The following is an 18,732-nucleotide window of genomic DNA, read 5'->3' as shown; positions in this document are numbered from 1 at the left end:
AGTCAGGCTTGAGATTTTTGAGAGATTGCATTAGAGGATCCCTGAAGAAGGAAATCGTTAAAGTCATGAGGGTAGGCTTCTGAACGAGCGAACCTTAGCCAGACATGTGGACAAGGATCCTAGCTGAAATGTACTTCTCTTTCGCCTTGACACAATGTGCGTTAAAATGATCATGTGAAATAGCTTCTTCTCTTCGGCTTTCAGCGCAGACCTCGGGGCTAAACAGAGGGATGAAGAAGCCGGAAGAGCCGGTTTGCCGGAAAACGGCAACACGAGGAGAATCTACACCAAACCCTCGTTCGACTCGAGGTTCGGGGAGATCCCGAAAGGTAAGAAGCCTTGATTCGAGAGTTTTTTTGTGCTTCGAAGAACCGTTTCCCGCTCAATCGTACAGTTAGGGAAACCGCATTTACGGCGGGCTGCCGTCGTCATCCAGAGCGAAATCCATCCAAAGGGGAGGGCATGTCTAGAGTCGTTGCTGGATGTGCGTGGTCGTCCTGTGGAGAACTTCGGGGGAGGGAAAGAGTGTAGAATGTGCGGCAACATCTTCCCCAACCGAAGGGTGGCCGAGAGCTTGGCGCGTCTTCCCTCATCGTGCAAAATGTGCATGTCTGGAACGTCACCGCTCGCGAGGGAAATGGCTCTGGTTCGAACCCAGCTGCCGGTCGAGTTCCCTACCGGCATTCCCTCGCGGAAGAGCGGGTTCTCGGCCATGATCTGCTCGGTGATATTCGCTCCCGGGATCCGTCCCCGGGAGGGATACCTACTCAGTGAGCCCCGGGACGTAAGGTTTGTCTGTAAAGTCCAGCCCGGGAGAATATCCCGGGCGATTCCCACAAGACGCCGTGTATGTCATTAGAGGCGGGTCATTCTGATGAAGGAGGCGGAAAAAGTGACGAATCTTCTCTCTTCAGGCAAGAAAAATCTGGTCGGAGCCGTAAAGAAGGTCGTCTCCGACAACGTAGGTGTCGAAAACACCAAAAAATCCTTCTGCGGATTATTCCCGATCTTCGATTGGTTGCCCAAGCACGACTTTAAGGGCGACCTGATCGCAGATCTGCTGGCGGGAATAACGCTGGCAATATTCCACGTACCCCAAGGTGAGGAGCATCATAAATTTCGAAATGATTGATTGGCGTTTTGAGATGTATGAAAGTTAACCGAATCCGAGGAGATAGGTCGACTGGCTCTAAAGCGAAAATTCTCCCGACAGCTTTCGGGTACGCGCTGATCGTTGGCGTGCCAGCCGTCAACGGGCTATACACAGCGATGTTCCCGATGATGATGTATATTCTGATGGGAACATCGCGGCAAAACTCCATAGGAGCTTTTGCCGTAGTCTGCATCATGACGTCGCAGGTCGTGTTCAAGGCCCGCACGGCCTTGGACCTTCCGGACGACATGATCGTCAATGTGACGGCGGCCACCTCGCTGCTATCAGGAGTGTACCTGCTCCTGTTTGGGCTTCTGAAACTCGGAGGCCTAAGCGTGTTCCTCAGTGACCAGTTCATTTCGGGGTTCACCGCCGGCGTATCGGTCCACATTGGGACTTCACAGCTCAGTGGGCTCTTCGGCTTCGAAGTTGAACACTACTCCGGAGCTTTCTCGCTGGTGAAGGTAAGCCCGTGTATATCACGCCGTGGGATTTTCGCAAGGGTTGGGAATCATTCTCTGGGGAATTTCTGGACACCGCATTGGATCGAGTGCCCCGTCTACGCAAGAAGCTCAATTGGGTATTCCGGATTCCAGACATACGTCAACTTCTTCACCCGAGTCCTCCACGAAACCCATTGGCCGACGCTGGTCTTCGCAGTGATAGCCGTCGTCATCATTCTTGCGGTGAAGATTATGGTCGATCCATATCTTCTCCGCAAGATCCGCATGCCGTTCCCCATCGAAATGTTGATGGTGATCTTGTCCATTGTAGTATCGAAGCAATTCGATCTCAAGGGCAACAACTTCAAGGTCATCGAAAACATACCACACAAGTGAGTCACGGCGCTGTCTAGTTTCGCCCGTACACAGAGATATTTACACGCTCTTATGAACCGCCTCGGACAGGATTGAGTTAATCCCGTGCCTCGATTTTCAGTTTGCCAGTGCCTACGGTGCCAGTGATCAGCAGCGCGCTCTTCCAAGCTGTGGTCATCGACGCTCTGGCAATCGCTGTGGTATCGGTCACCATCGATATTTCTTTGGGTAGAATCTGGGCCAGAGAGAGGGGTTACCAGATAAGTGCGAATCAGGAACTCTTCGCCGTCGGAGCCTGCAACGTATTCGGTGCGTTCTTCGGCTGCTTCCCGGTCGGGGCTTCGGTTCCCAGGAGCTCGTTGCAGTTTCTGGCAGGGGGCCGCACTCAGGTTCGTACACCGATCCCGTTTTCGCAGATAACTGATTGATTGCTACGATCTCCGTTCTCGATTCGGTACTCAATCAGGGATTTTGCAGCTCGTGAGTTTTTTTAACGTTGTGCTGATTGCGATCACCATCGTTGCCCTCGGACCCCTCTTCGAGAAGATTCCGACGGTCATCCTCTCCTCGATCATCGTAGTTTCTCTAAAGAAATCTTCATGCAAATTCGCGACTTCACGAACTTCTGGGCAATTTCGAAAATCGACGGGGTAAGCATTCGATACCCGGACATCACGATGATTGGGGGTGAAGAGAGAATAGTACGGTTCTAATGGAGATATCCATCATATACTCAATCGAGTTCTCGCCTCTTTCAGCACGTTTGGCTGGTCACTTTCTTCGCGACCGTGATCTTGAATGTCCAGTTGGGGCTGATATGCGGAGTGATTTTCTCTCTGCTAACGCTCGTCTTCAAGATCCAAATGCCCAAGACGTACTTGTTGGGAATGATTCCTGACACCGATTTCTACGCGCCCATCAAGCTATACGTGCAGGCGATCGAGATTCCTGGGGTGAAGATCTTCCATTTTGGAGGACCGCTGCACTTCGGGAATGCGGAATTCTTCCGAACTGAGCTCGGACGCCGCACGAACATCGATGGCCACCAGTACGCGAACCCAATAGCTGAGGATATGAAACACAACGATAGTGCCGATGTGGTCTGGCGGCCAGCTCAGCAAGTCAAGGCGAAAACAATAATTCTCGACTTCAGTCGCATCACTTTCGTGGACGGAACTTCAGCCCAGGTGCTGAAAGAAGTCGTTGAATCGTATCATAAGTTAGGTCTCACCATCTGCGTAGCGGGTTGCAGCTCAGCCGTGTACTCTCTTTTGCGGAAAGCCGGAGTTTCAGAGATTGTCCTAGAGCCACTATTTTTCCCAACGATCCACGATGCCGTCATGTCGGTCACGCGGAACCCAACGACTGTTGTGCATATCCATGCGGTCGAGTGACTTCGGATTCGATCCGAATCCGAGAACCCAAGGAGCGCTTTCTCGAAACTCAATTGACCCAAGTTGATCTCACTCAGAGCTTGCTCCACTCGATCGAAGTCTCGATGGAAATCCCTTCCGGCCCAGAGTTCGGCAGGATTGCTCACGATTCTGTCGAGTCAATGTGTTATTTACGAAAAGTTTTTATTCTCTAGTAAGTTTTTCTCAAATCTCCTCTCGTGGCATTGAGAAGCACCGCTACGTAGGTTCCGAGGCGGCGAGCACGTGAGGTGAGCTCGATCAGATCTTTCGAATCTGGTCGTTCGGCTAACCACGCGACGCCAGACATATGTCACTATTTTATACATTTCGACAGCTCTGAAGATTCCGACCGAAAGAAGACCTAGTCGTAGAACTTCTGATTGAGAAGCATCATTTTGTTGATCACAAGTTACTGAATCACATCTTCTTTCGCGATTGCCAAAGCTGAATAGGCATACGCCAGACTCACTCGCCGACATCGACAGGGAGCGACCCTCTGAACCCAGATTAGGCGTGAAGCCGACTGAATCTGGATCCATCGAACGATCACCTGCGGAGACTTTTAGACCAATAAATTGTCGTATGATACTCATTTCGTTTTCATTTACGCGTTTCGGAAATCGTCTGGGATCATCTCCATATGCGGACGACCGCGAGGATAATTTCCCCTCATCAGGAACGCTTCAGGGTCGTCGGAGCGGAGGAGACAGTCCCTCCAGGCCTCAGAGGAGGATCTCATCGATCCTGATCTCTTCTTGGAATGACATCCTGAGATGGGGATGCGTGCTCAACTTGCTCCACGAATATTAGTCCCATTTGATAGGTTGTTTCCGCTGTTCCCAAACCTTCTGCCTGTTTCGAGAGCTTGAAAACGTTTTCTCGCTGCTGCCCCAGCGCGTCGTCCGAGCAGTCAGATCGTTCGCCCATCAGACAGTCGGTAATCTGTTGCCGAGTATTCACGGCACTCCAGGTTCTCAGTGTCTCCATTCGCGATGTAGCTCGGAGAATTGAGGTCGAGTGAGCAGCCTAACTCGGGAAACGAGAAGCTTCGCCTTATTTTCCTTTCATGACCCTTCACGTAATCTCCAGTTCTCGACCATGAATGTTCGGCGCGTCGTGCTGGGACCGAATGGGCATCCCTGTCTATGAGAGAGCGATACCTTCGAGTCGAAGAAAAGAGCGAAGCTAGTTTGCTCAGGATGACTGAAAGTTTCGGATGATTGGAGTCGCTGCGAGGGAATAGATGCCGTATGTAGTAGAGCGAGCTGGCGAACCGATGATGTTGCGTGATCGAGGATTTAATACCTTCGATAACCCAGGGAGCAGTAAAGAGGGTCCCGGAGAAAATCGAATGACCACCCGTTTCCGAATCTGGGAGCGAATCGAAAGTTTCAGCTTGAATCTTCCAAGAGTAATGTCCGACGCTCCGGTACCATCGAGTTTTCCCAAGTTGACACAAGGAAAAATTCGTCCTCTCATGGCGCGAAATCATGAGTCGGCTGGGGTACCACGGATCTGGGTATGGGTTTGCGGTAGAGGAATCCCTGATTGATGGGAGATTCGGGCGATTCCTTCCTGAACCGGCGAGCCAAAGGCATTCATTGTTGGGTAGACTCGCATTTGTGACTGCTTCAAGATAACCCGTAATCATCGTGACCGAGGCTGATCGGACCACGGAATGCTTCTTATGTGTCTCAGAATGGGATCGCGGCTGACTTCCCGGGGCAACTCGATGGGCTCTCGGAGCTCCCAAGGAAAAGTTAGCGCTGCCTTGCAGCCCATGGTCGATTGTACGTTCTGGCTTCATCACACTTTCCAGGCAAGTATCTCTGACGGAGCTCGGTAGCCGAGGCTCAGGCCTCAAAACTCGGCACGCCAGGAGCGTCAGGCGCACGAAGTGTTTCCGGGAACTGACTCGGGTGTTCTTCGGAAGCTAGACCCTATCTCTTGGTCCGCGACGCTGTCACCGTATAAACCGCGTCATGCGAAGCCGTGAGACGGTCGAAAGCTCGCCTCGTTGGCGCTTCCGGCTTGAAACGTGCATTTCTCTCCGCGACCTCGCTTGATGACCCAAGTCCCTGGAAAGACGTCTCCTGAGCGGACTCTTGTAAATCTGGATCCCGTGAGCCGCCGATATCTCGACGATAGGAATGGTGGCGCGGAGGAAAGCCAGTGGAGATTGCATAAGACCTTCGATTCGACTGTACGGGAAGAGGATTTGCCGTGCCTCGATTCTTCTCATCCCATACTTCCCGACGGTCGTTATCAACCGGAGTTGAAGAGTCGTGCGGCTCGTCTAAATAAGCAGCCGATGCCAAAATATCTCTCAGTACCCCACTCTGCTCCAATATGATTTCGCTCTCCCAGAATCTCGATCGTTCAATCGCAGCAAAGAAGTCAGCGCCGTCCCGAAAAGTTTACGGAATCGGAACGATTCCGATCGCCTGGTCCTCTCTCGCTCCAGCATCCTCAAAACGCGCGAATCCGCACCGTAATCGCTTCTTTTCCCCTCCCCTCCTTCCAAATATCTGGAATGTTCTCAAAGGCCCTAAATCCGAAGATTTTCGTATAGGGCTCTTCTGGAATGAGAATAAATGATCCGACCGTTACCATTTCAATGGACTATGATGGCATGAAGAGCCGAGAATGCGGAAGCGACGGCTATGATCAGAAGCGTCTGAGCCGAGAACGCCGGCGATGACTGGCGATGTGTGACAACAAGCGTACAAGCTGAGGGGATATCCATGCTTCTAGGCGCAAGAAACGAGTGAAAAAGCAGCTGCGGCATCGCAGGGACTTGGGGAGAATCACGCGCTCCTTATGAAGTAATTCGGAACTCTGAAGGATCGCCCATCCATGAAATTCGTTTCCTTACCCTTTTGTCATGCAGTTTACTCACTTCGAGCAAGTCGAGGATTCTAGCGAACTTTTGGACAAGAAAACCAAACAAACCACCCAGCTGTGATGTCGCGATGCGCCACGCGCGCCGTGAATCCAGAGACAAAGCGATCGCTCGACAAGTCCAGATCAGTGTCCCCTCCGGTTGTTGCCAGGGAGGGCACCCGAAAGGAGCAGTTTGACTGCCGACAGACTCTAGGAAAGTCGATTCAAGGGGGTATGTGTTCACAGCTGCTGTGAGTGATCAATGATGGACGCCCAGAAACCGCGCTGCGGCAAAACTCCGGATGGGGAAGCTCTCCTAGCCGACGCCCGCGCTGGCCGGCCGCTCGTCTCCGACAGGTCCCTCGGTGACTCTAACTCCTATCCTAATGGAGTTTTATGACATCACGGGGAATTTTCAAAGGAATCCACGCAACAGTCAACGGTCTCATGAAGCCTATCCGTCTTTCGTTCCCGCCGAGAAGCGTCATTGTTTCTGATTCTCCTCGAGCGACGGAAGAGACAACGGCGACGCCTGCGGTCCAGCCCTCAGGCTCGGGAAATTCTCCAGCGATTCGGCCACCGATTCGAAAGCTCTGCTTTCCTCCCCCTGTCGGGCTCGGGGCAATTCTCGTGGCGGATGGACATCTGCAGTCAGGTGGAAGTGCCCATTCCTCACGTGACCCGCAATCGACGTTCGGCCCGGAACGAAGGCGGCTCAGACCGTTGCGGAGTCGAAGCAGAGCTTAGGCGATCGCCGAATCCCGTTCTTAGCAAGTGTCTACTCATATCCCTCTCTCAATATTCGACGAGCGCGCCAGTGTCTCCCTGCCGCGCTCCCATAACTCATAAGTCCCGCTTGGGGAAGCTCAAAAGATTTAGGAAGTCTTCGAGAGAGAAGATTCCGCCCGAATATGATTTTGTCATCTCGATCTCAATCGGCGCTTGATGGTCGAGGCCGCTTGGTAAGCCGTACGGCGGATCAACTTCTCACCAGCCTGCCACGTCTCGATTGTCTCCGACGAACAAACGGTTCGTCCCTCAGCGAATATTTCTGATCCCGAGTGACGTTAGACCTGTCGTCCGGATACCCGGGTAACGAAGTCAAACAGACGTCTCTCACATTTTTTCTTTGAATAAACATCAGACGTTCTCTATATCCCCATCAGGGAGATAGCTCAGCAATGAGCGAGGTGGAGCTAGTCAAGACAATTATTGAAATCATCGGAGTTCGAACCTTCGGCGTCCTAGGAGTTTCCAACCGTGATCGACGCGGTATCATCAATGTTCAAGAGATTCAGAGAAATTATCCCGATCGAAAATCCGACGTTCACAAGGATGAGATGGGCAGATACGTAACCGATCGGGACTTCATTGAAGTCGGAGGGGAGGAACCGCGAACATTCAGCGGCAATGCCTCGCAGACTCGACTGAGATTGGCTGCAGCTGGACCGATTGCGGGAGTCGGCGGCTCTGAAGAGAATCGTGGATGGTTCTCCTCCTCTCGACCGATAGGCTTTCTTAAAGAAAATCTCGCGCTTATGGCGTCTGCCAGTAATTTAAAGCGACAGCGGATGAGAATAGAGGAAGGAGAGCGAAACAGGGCTTCCATCAAAGGTCTCCCTTCCGAGCGATCCAGCCGCATCAAATGCCACCAGTCCGAAGAGTGTCGAAAGCGTACGGCTGGCGAAGCCTTCGTGACGGACGGACTGACTGACTGACTGAGCGAATGACTGACGATATTCGCACCATCGGCTCTCCGCTCGAGTCAGCGCTCCGCATCCTAGTTGCCGACCTTTGGCTGAGATGAGAAGATTGTGTACCTGCTTCTATCAGCCCATGATCGTCCCAGGAGAGAGGAGAGAAAGGAAACAACGGAAAGGACTGTCTCATGCCCAGAAAATTAGTTTGTGGAACTATCTTGTGGCGGGCAATGGAATCTAGCTCTGGATACCATAGTTCAAGTGCTTGCTCGGGTCACGACAATGGTGAGTGAGTGAACCAGCCAAGCAGCCGATCGACCGACCAACCATTCGGCAGCTTGGCTTCTTAGTGGGTCGACGATCTCAAAAAAATCGCGGGAAGTATCGGGCTTTCTGAAGTCCTCGCTAGGCGGTCTCGGAGCGCGCCGGAACTCCTCGCGAAATAAATCGCTCCCCTTCGACCAATTGACCTGTTCCACAAGCCCAATAAAGGAGGGTTGACATGGAAATGAAACAACATCGTTCCCGGGCGTTATGTGAAATCGCGAGAGCTCACCCTATCCCGTCAAGGACACCTCACGCTCGATTTGAGCAAGCATTCGAATTGCTTGGTTCTCCGAGAACATCGCCGCTCGAAAACGGCCCTCCAAGTTGCTATTCGGAGAGTTCGCGAACGTTCGCAATTCAATAAAGAATAGGGTGATACGTTATCCATTTCTCGAATAGCCATGTGGAGCGTCGAGACGAATGGAGAGCTGCGCTCCGAGTCGGAGGAGCTCCGCTCGGACAGCGTCTCGGACAGGAAGGAACGACTGTTGTGGGAAAACCTTGCTAGTACAGTGACCGGCTCCAGCGGCATAGCATCCCGCTTTCACACCGAGTTTCGGGATCGATTCCCCCGTTGGGCACGGCCAACATTGTGAAGAGGGAGGCGTAGTGACGGGGAGCTGACAGGAGTGACGGGTGGTCAATTTTCGGACGACGTTGTCGTCGTGACGGCGGCGTGAGCCGTGAGAGCTATCCATGAGATTCGGCTCATGCTTACGATGAATATAAACCCTGCCTGAATCACTTCATCGATTGCTCTCGATGCGATGAGGGTGATGACCTCGATCGGACCATAGGTCCCAAGCGGGAGCAGGATTTCCGAGTGCCTTTAGGAAAATTCCCAAAGTTATGGCTCGGGGCTCGAGATCGCAAATTCAGTGGGAGGAGAGCTCGTCCTTGGGATCAACCCAGGGGGCATCACACAGGATCGGACACTCGATGCCGTCTGGCTACCAATTGTCTTCCAGATAGATCCTCGATCCTTTCCATGAACTCGGTCCTCGGGATGAAGCGATTGACATCCTCCATCCGCATTCCGTGAGCATGACGGGATCGTCTTCGATGTTTTTGACTCTTATGCTACACATGGGTGTCGACGTTCGGGAAACGAGTAGAGACGCTTAGTGTAGACACGTGAAGGTCGGGAGCAAGCAGAGTGATATTCGATGTGAGCGACATCTGATCCCGCTGTCAGAATCATCAATGTCAAGATTCGCATGATTCCTCCACCGGATCTGCGAGTCGTGGATTCACGCATGACTTCTCTCAAATATGGCGAGGATGAAAGCTCTTCGAAAGGGGGCAGTCTTTCACAACGATTTCAGCTATCGCGGTCGAGTCGTCGACCTGAGGCTAATTGATGCGGAAAGCCGGAAATTCCCGCGGATGAAAGAGAAACTGGACGAGACTGCTCCGCTCCGCACAAGTCGGCTCGCATTAGCTATTGAGCGTCCGATGTCTCTGGTGAGAGAATGATCGTCGAAATCACGGCTGCTGTGTCTCGGAAAGTTTTCGAGGCGTTTAAAAACAATCAGTCCCAGATCATGGCCAAGCAGCATGAAGTCTCTCCAACATTGGAACGGAGATTGCTCGTGGAAAGAAGCGGCGCAACTTTGAGCCTCCCGTTGCGGGACTCTCGTTTCATGGCTTGCTGGTTTTCGTTCTCTCTCCCGTACCGCGTTCCTCGCTCGTGAATTTTTCAACGAAAGTCGGGTAGCGAGTCTCAAATCCCTCACGAGAACATAATCAACGCTTAACACTGTAGCTTCCATTCTGAACGGAGCTCTAGGGAGTCGACGATGGGACAGCTGACGTTTTCTTGATGCTTCACTTGAGAAAAAATTCCGAGTCATGAATGATAATATGCGGACCGAGCATGTTGACGATCTCGTTGTGGATTAGCGCAAACTTTTCAATGTTTTTCTACACGGACTTGACGAGATTCTCGCCACCAGAAAAGCGAGTGAGTTGCCCGTCTATACCTTCTTCGGAGAGGAACAGGCGCGTTCCTACATTTTCCTTTTCCGGGAGAGAGGGGGAGCGAAAAGTCTGCTTCGAATGCCTCTAATATCCAGTCGGAAATTCCGTCAGGTCTCAATGAACGGCTCTATCTTCGAATGCGGTGCCCCCATAGGCGAAATCTGTTTTCCGGCACCGAATTTTCCCGTAGAGGAACAGTTATTTTCAGAGGCGGAAGCCATTGTGGACGATGACTCGCAGGAATGAGAGGAAAAATTCCCGACTTCCATTGGTTCAGCGACTCGAGCAGCGAGGTCTCTTCGGGGCATAGATAGCAGAATCATAGCATAGAAGAATCATGGATAGCGAATACACAGGATTAAGGTTCTGATGAGATAAATATTCGCCGCCATCCTCCGCCTTCGGCTCACGCTACAAGACCGAGGAGAGAGGGCGATGAGGATGAAGCGGGGAGATCTGCGGGGATTACGCTGCAGGGAGAGACGGTAGCGCTCGTAGTTATGTTGCCTGTCTGTGTCAACTAGGGCGTGATGCGATGCCTGCCCGGTCGCTCTCGACAGAATTCATAACGAGATTCATCTGATCGAAAGCCCACCGAACACCGCGCAAGTCGACTCAACTCTCAACCTAGCGCGATGACCCGTCAGTCTGAGTGAATGCGATGAGTTTGTCACCAGGCGTATATCGCGGTCAGGAACCCACTTCATTCCGAGAGGGTCGAAGGACCAGCTCATCATCGACGAGATCGTTCGTTGCCTCTTCTACGCCCAATGCATCTGCCGAAAAGTGAGAAGAATAAGCTGGAGACTCTTGGACGACTCGGAGCTCAACATGATGAACTATCGATTTAGGCGGAAATGAGGCGAGAGCATGCTCGCTCGAGCTTGCGTCTGTGGAAGTATTTTCGGTTGGCGAACGCGGACTGCGAAAGCCAGCACCCGAAGAGAGACTGAGGAACGTGTCCGAAGACGCAGAAATGCTTTTGAATAGAATGCGGCCGACTCTCAAGCGACTTGTGCCCATCGGCATGCGCTAGGCGCGTCTTGAATCCTTCTCCTCGGAGCATGAAACGCTGTCTCTCAAAGAGTCGGGAAGATTCACTCGCGAGGAGGAAAGAATTCCTGAACGACCAATTCAATTTCACGCGTCACTCAACGGTCTTCCAACTGTAGACTGTATCACGAGAAAATCTCGATAACAACTCGCTTGTCCAGATGTGAAGCACATCATTCGCCGATCGGTGAATGGTATCTGCTTTATAGAGCGCGGTTTGATCCGCAGCAAGCATTAGTTATTCGTCGAACGACCGAGATCAGGATCCCCGTAAGTAGGACGTCGCTGTTGAATAATACGGAAGGCAAATGAAAAACCGCTCTGCAAGTCTGCTGAAGCGAACTTCGGCTTTTGTCGTCGCTAAAGATTAATAGGGGAAAGAACATCGCGTTCCTTGCGGCCATCAAGGGATTTGTTAGACGCTTCACCCACGGAGGTCGCGAGGCGGATTTCCGTTCGTCTTCGAGCTGGAGTTTACCCATCGTACACAATGTTCTCTCAGGGCTAAATTTCTATAAGCGAGTGTGTGTTTGAGCGCTTACCGCGCGCTCTTTGTTGATTCAGCGAAATTCGTTACATGGAAGGTTACAGGCTCGGAACCGGCCGGAAGCGACGCGAAAGATCGGGAACCTTGCTCCTATGCGAGCAGATGAACCTTGCCTCACCGCGCGATCGTTCAGCACCTGAAAATTCACTGTGGCTTCCCTCGGTGGTTTCTTGATTTCGCATCGCCGCTTGACCCCGTGGCTTGGATGCCAATCTCAACGCTGATTTCGGAAAAGTCCACCACTGTCTTTCGGAACTCCTTCCCCATCCCGTAGCTCCTGGGATTCACTTAGAAACAGTCCATCGTCGAGAGGTTTATCGAACTTGTTTCGATAATGCCGCTCGTCATTTTTGCCCGACCGACATGTCGAGAAAATGAAAAAGATAAAACACGCCTCGTTCAATAACAAGATCTTACTCGGCGAGATACTTCGGAGACCTCGATTCCAGGGATTCCGACTGTGTATCCAACCTGTAGCTGCAACGACTTCTCCCACGAATACGGGGTCGACAAATAGGCTCGTGGAGCGACATTCTCGCTCATTTTCTCCGATTCGGTCCTTGAATTCCTGCACATCTGTCTGGAGCACGAAATTCCGAGCCGTGTCATCCTTCGCACCCATCCCGAAACTTCGAATATGCAGCATGCTACAGTTGACATCTGACACTTACTGTGCTCATGAAAGTCGCGGGGCGAGAAGTGCATTAGGACCCCGCAACGGAAATTTGAGCCTCGCGCGGCTAGAACGCTCCCTCCGTGCGAATCGCGTCGGAACGAATTAGCTTTTCCTCGATTGCTTGGAGAAGGACGCTCCATTTCGGAATAATCTCAAGCTGAGACTCGATCACTATCTCGAGCCGCACGACCGATCGATCTCCTCATCGATATGAAGATCCCGCTTGGGAGAATCGCAGGAGTCATATGCGTAAAGTTCTTCTTAAGAGGATTCTTGTGCTCCCTCGAGGGATGAATTTCTGCCGGTATGGAGCAGGAACTCTGCGGGCTATGCGACCAATAGCAGGGACATCTCCAAAATCGCGATATTGCAGACTCTCAGAATTCCGTGGTACTCCGATTGACGGAACTCCGACAGACCCAGAATGCATCGTATCCATGTTCCACGCGAGGTGAACTTTGGAAGATCTCAAGGGACCAGCCGTATATGTATTTAAATTGTTAGGTATTCCATGCTCCGTGAATTGAGTTGTCGTTGTTGCTGTCCCAGGGCGGGAGGAGCCGTCTCGAAGTTGGCCTGAGTTTGCGAATTAAGGCCCGTCTAAGTCGAACGTATGTATATTATTTAGGCTCACGCGGGACGTCTCTCGTCTTCTCTCCCACTTGGATGGATGCGTTACTTAGGCTGATTATCCTGACGACGCCCAGATTAGCTGTGAAGCTCGTATTTTTTCATGCGGGGGAAATGCGTTCGGCGGAATCCCACGTGTTGAACTACATGTACGGTGATGAATTCTTCACGCATCATCGCCGCATCGGAGTGGGAAAAATGAGTACGATTGTTGCGAATTGCTTGGGTCGCGGTCGAACATTCATGCATGGATTCGAGGCGGATCGGCCGAATGTTTCGCCTCCCAATCTTATTCGAACTGTCGAGGTGACGGACTCTTCAGTGGACCGCTCTATACCGTCTGGACTCAGCCAGACCTGGCACTGGCTGACATCTTCTGTCAACGCGTGGCTCAGGTCTGACTGAATGGCTGCCATTGGAACGAACACAGGCCCAGGTTGGGTTTCAGATGATTTCATCAAGAAAGTCGGAAATCAAGCTTGACTTGGATCGTCTATGCCGTGATACACGAATATCCGATAGCGGATGTTCCGAGGAGAATGGTAGCAGGAAGCGGCCGAACGAACGAAGGACGGATACCGAGGCGAGAAGCGTATTTTTGGCCCCCGCAGCCGTGAGCGAGGATGAGCCGGTCGAGGAACGACAGTCTATCTTGCTTCGGAAGAGATCAAAGAAAACGGAGAGTCTCAGTCTCCCTTCGGCTTCACGGGAATGCCGTTCAGAAGTTTTAAAGAGTCTTCACTCACACCATTCGGCTTGCGAGATCGTCCGTGGAAATCAGTTTCGTCCCTCAACGTCGACAGCGACCTATAAAGCAGTGGCACTGGTCGGGCGACATCTTGCATCGCAAATCAGACCTCAAAGCTCCTTTGGCTTTCGCAGGGGATAACGCGCGTTATATGGCCGCAATGATCTCTAGCCAGCAGACGGACTGGCGCAATTTTTGGGCGAGTTCTCCTCCAGCCAATCGCGGTCTCGAGCACATCTCCGGCTGTGAATCTCCGATAGAGCTCTGCGGAATCGCGGCTCTTGGGAATTGCGGAAAAATAGGGGATCGCACGCAAAGAACCGACTCAGACCATTCGCATACCTCAGCCGCGGGGATCGGCGATGGCGACGAACAGACCGTAAGAAGGCAACAGATGGATTACGCTCCATGGTTTCATTTCGTCGCTTCTCGGAGCAATAAGAGCAAATCGAAGTTTTATTGAATGAGAGCTTATCACGGCGAGGCTGGACGTTATGCGCATCGGATGCGAAGAAGTACGACGTTTGGAGTCCGACAATGACGCCACGAGTTCAAGGTGTCCGAGCGGAATTGTCGAAATCCCGCTGGAATTAAAACTCTCAGCTCGGGTGAATTTTGGATCCGTGGACGATCACTCACATCGAAGAAACCGGAAGTTCAGCCAGTGAGTTTATTCGCTTCGATTTAACATTCGCAAGCGCGCACTTTCGACCTGTTGAGCGCTACATTCCTCGGAGTGCCGATCTCAGCTACGTTGACCATTAGTGAGTCGTCAGCCGATTTCATGCCCAGCTCCCGATATTTTCTCGATCGGATGTCGGGAGAACGGAGCTTTGGCCGAGCAAGTTCTCATTTCGTCGCTCTCGTCAGGTCGTAAATCGTGAAGTTTTTGCGGAACAGGTTCAATCGTAGCATCGATTTTCCGGAGCGACTACATACCGGGAAAGCCGGGTCGCGGCGGACAGCCTGGGCGCTCCAACAAGATTGGTGGTGCGTGAGAGCTCGTCATATGCGGTATATGTTCGCTTGTACCCGCACAATATGTATTTAGAGCCGTTCGCGATACACATCCGGAGAGATTTCTCCGCTCCGATTCCAAGCAATCAGCTGTCGAGGCGGAGACGAGCCAGCCAGTTCTTCCGCAGCAAGCCTGTTAGCGGTTGTCACGGAAAAGTTGGGGGCACTTTATTTCGCGCCGCATTCGACTCCTCGTTCGGAGAGATGTTTGGAAAAGTCAACACGCTTCTCGAACGCAGAAGAGCATCTCTCCCCTTTATTGCCACGGCTGTCCCTCAGGAGTTGTCCTGTTGGAGCGAGGGCTTGACTCTCCCGCGGATTGCCGACCCCGATGAATCGACTCGACGAATCAGGTGAGCGAACGTTTCCCGAGGATCAGCTCGTCGTCGATTCGCACCTGATGCCATTCCGTCGTCGAGATTATGAGCGTACCTATATCGAATCTCCCTGTCTCCCCCGGTCAATCGCTCAGGAGCGTTTCGTGTGCCGTACTATTTATGTGGAGAGCACTGACGAACGACCTTTTCCGTCAGCTGGGTCCGCGAAGCTGAAAGTTCCTTCGTGCTGATAACGGATCGGATGCATTTCACCGTTGGCGCGATAAACAGGGGTAAAACAATCCAGTGGAACACGGCTCAAGTGAACCGCAAGGTCTCCGGTTTCGACTTCCGAACCAGAAACCATTGGTGGACGCGGCTCGCGTGCGCGAAGGGTGAATACTGCTAATTGCCTCATCCTATTTCCCCATCGAGGACTCCCCCCACACGAATCACTGGCGACGATATACGCACTACCTTGTCAACTCCCTCAGTGATCTACGTTGAAATATCCGTGCGCTCATCAACGCGTCCACGAAGCTCAATTTGGAACGACCGGTCGGATAGTTCTCCCGAATAGTCGCGGGGCGATAGGATCAGGGAGCATCGGTGCGTTCGGGCTATGAGTGCGAACGTCCAAAGTTGAAAGTTGGGGGTCTCCGCGCATCCGATAGGCTCCCTCCGAGATAGTTTGTCACCTGAGTAACTCGAGCCATTAGGGGAACCGACATCGTACAACCGGCAGCGACCGAGTTCATCTGCTCCGATTCCCTTCTCCCGTGCTCCCGCTCGGACACAGAGGAAGCAACCGATCAGTTACTCGAAACTGAAACAAATGTCCCCATATCTTCAATCATTCCCCATTCCGATTCGCGCACATTGCCGAGTAGGGTTCTTCCCGACGCCGCTATCGCAGCGAGTAAGCCAACTTGTATAAAAGGCACAGTCTACCCTTTCCGCGAGCATCGTGGTCTCTTCCCCAGCTATCGGCTGCCTTCAAAAGTCCTCGCGGTTGTGGAAAGGGCCTCAGAGGAGTTCGGGAACTCGAGGCCGCGCGATGGGCCCCCGCGCCGTACGCGAGGGATAGTCACCCACACGAAGAAATCACGGAACGCGAAATTTACGGAATAGTGCTCGTCGTGCCCAACTAATCGTATTCATCGAGTTGCTCGTCCAGACGATCCAACGACCGATCGATGTTCGACAATGCCATCGGTTTGAGTGCATGTGGAACAGCAGAGTTACAACAATCTGTGCCAGGATACCGGAACACACTGACCGAGATCAACGGAAGGTGTACAACTAGTCGGAAATGATCCCTCAGTTAGGTATGGACTTTCGCAGAACTTTGTTTTCCCGGTCTTCGTCCGAGAGCCTCGGAGACCCTCGTCCACGAGCAATCCCGAGGATGCCCACTGCATGCGCCTCCTTCGTTCGCGCCAATCTTCATCAATCCTCACCTTGGAGGTCGGAATTATTCAATCGTCGATCATGTGCGAGAAATCAGTCCGGAATGAGTTCGGCTCTTATGAGCCCGACGAGGAACCCGATTGATCGAGCATCAGGCTCCCGATGCGCACTCGGATAGATGACTCCGGAGTTATTTCGAGCCTTGGAAAAAGATTCTCGGGGAGCGCCAGTTCGGCGCCAACACGATTGCCAATACGAGGTTGCGGGGTCGCTTGGGAGCTCGCAACGAATCGACGCAGTGGTACTCTCCGCGAAACCCATGCGAGATTCCGCGACCTGGGCGACAAAGCGGCGAAAGCGGCCCATATTGACATCTCTGTGATTGCGAGTATTGTGATTTACGCTTGATTAGACCAATTTCATCGAATTCCGATCGGAGCGGAGATTCTGAATTCAGTTCCGCAGACACAACAACTGCTCCCAGTCGAGAATGCGAAACAAGAGGTACCTAGAGCTCCGAATCCCTTCGAATCCGGAGGCTTCGCTTATTTCAAAGTCCGATAGTTCGGCTCCTGGGAATTATCCGAGACTCCGCCAGAATGTTCTCCGAGCGCTTGCAGTCGTTTCTGATCCGAATGATTTCGACCGATCTGAATTATCGACTTTGATGGCCACGGACTCCTTCCTGTTCGAGCTTTCACTGTGCCCAAGGGACGGCAAAAAATAAAGAGAGCCGACTAACACCTCGATGAAGACGAGATCAGCTCTTGACCTGCTTGTGCGGAAGAGCATTCGGCATCAGAGCTTTCTATCGGAGCGCTGAAAATCAGACGACAACTCCATCAGAGCCCATCAGATGGCATCGATCCTTGAACGGGGAACAAGTCAAAGCCGATCCCCTGGGCCGATATCCGTCCTGGAGGACTGATTGACTGCTTAGTTGGCCGCTTGTGAGTGGCCCCGTGAGCCGATGTCCTAACAATGGAGTCGAGATGAGATCCGAGGCCCATGAGCTGGCCTCGTTTTGAAGTTCGCGGGAGCAATCGCATGAGATTTTGCTCGTCTGCCGACGGCCATCGTGGCCTGCCGAACTCCCCCTGGCTCCCTTTGTTCTATTTGCGGCTTGGCGAGCCGCTGGTGGGGAGCGCTCATAATTTCGTCGTCGTTGAATGCTTGCTGCTTCATGACGACCAAGCAAAGATTCAAACAGACAAGGACTCTCCGGAGTTGTCTCAAGCAAGCATTATTTCGTTGCTAGGTAGTAGGTAGGCAAGCTTCGCAGCAACCTGTTTCCTCGCATTCCGCCATCCGTTCGCCCGGTTGGTCGTTTGAGGCAGGGAACAGCGAAAGACGGTAAAATTCAATAAGCTAATTTTCGACGGGCTTGATCCTGGCTTAGCATGTATCCAGCTCGAACTGGTTCCTTTCGCCGAGACGCTTTCGCGTGCTTTCAGTCAGTCGACGGAGCGGCGACGACAACGAAAAAAAAGCTTCTGCCATTCTGCTCTCTGAGCCACAAACGAGAGTTTTCGACGTCGTCGGAGACCGCGCGAACGGATTCACGACTGCACCGGAATGGAATCGTAGATTCGGAGATGTGATTCATGCATTAAGGTATTCATCCCTTCATGAGTCGGACTAGAGAGGAGTCCTTCAGGAGCATCGCGACCGCGTTCATGTGTTCTGGGATGCTCATCGGACGATGAAGGGTTCAGCGTATATCGCAAGACTCTGCAGGCCTCGAGCGTCAGATCTCGCGTAAATCGACGTTGGATTAGGTACCGCGTGAAAAGCTCTCGAAATTCGTGGAAAGATTCCGAAAAGCCGAAATCGGTAATTCGGCGCATTGGTGTAGATCCAGGAGCGTGGTTCTGTCATTTCGGCTAATCGACCCTGCGGAGGACTTCGATTCCGTACGCGGAAGTTCGCTTCTGTGGCTTGGTCCACGAACGGGTCAGATTCATTGATTCCAAATAAATGATCGTCATTACCTACCAGTTATGATTTGTTGTCGAAAGGAGAAAGTCAGTATCGCTCGGCCTTTCGATCTATCGCTAG

At 52.3% G+C, this 18,732-nt stretch overlaps 1 protein-coding gene across 1 annotated transcript; it reads left to right on the top strand.

Annotated features, from left to right (window-relative positions):
* The first annotated feature begins 630 nt into the window (after positions 1-630).
* Positions 631-3,365, top strand: LOC100907606 (prestin-like). Its single transcript, XM_018639272.1, is given in 7 exon segments — positions 631-1,100; positions 1,214-1,617; positions 1,750-1,988; positions 2,093-2,360; positions 2,449-2,563; positions 2,566-2,621; positions 2,730-3,365. Coding segments are annotated over 7 exon segments (1,944 nt in total). The 5' UTR covers positions 631-874.
* Positions 3,366-18,732: the final 15,367 nt, after the last annotated feature.

Source organism: Galendromus occidentalis, unplaced genomic scaffold, assembly GCF_000255335.2.
Source record: "Galendromus occidentalis unplaced genomic scaffold, Mocc_1.1 scf7180000077428, whole genome shotgun sequence".
Classification (NCBI taxonomy): domain Eukaryota; kingdom Metazoa; phylum Arthropoda; class Arachnida; order Mesostigmata; family Phytoseiidae; genus Galendromus; species Galendromus occidentalis.
This window is presented reverse-complemented; position numbering and strand designations above follow the sequence as displayed.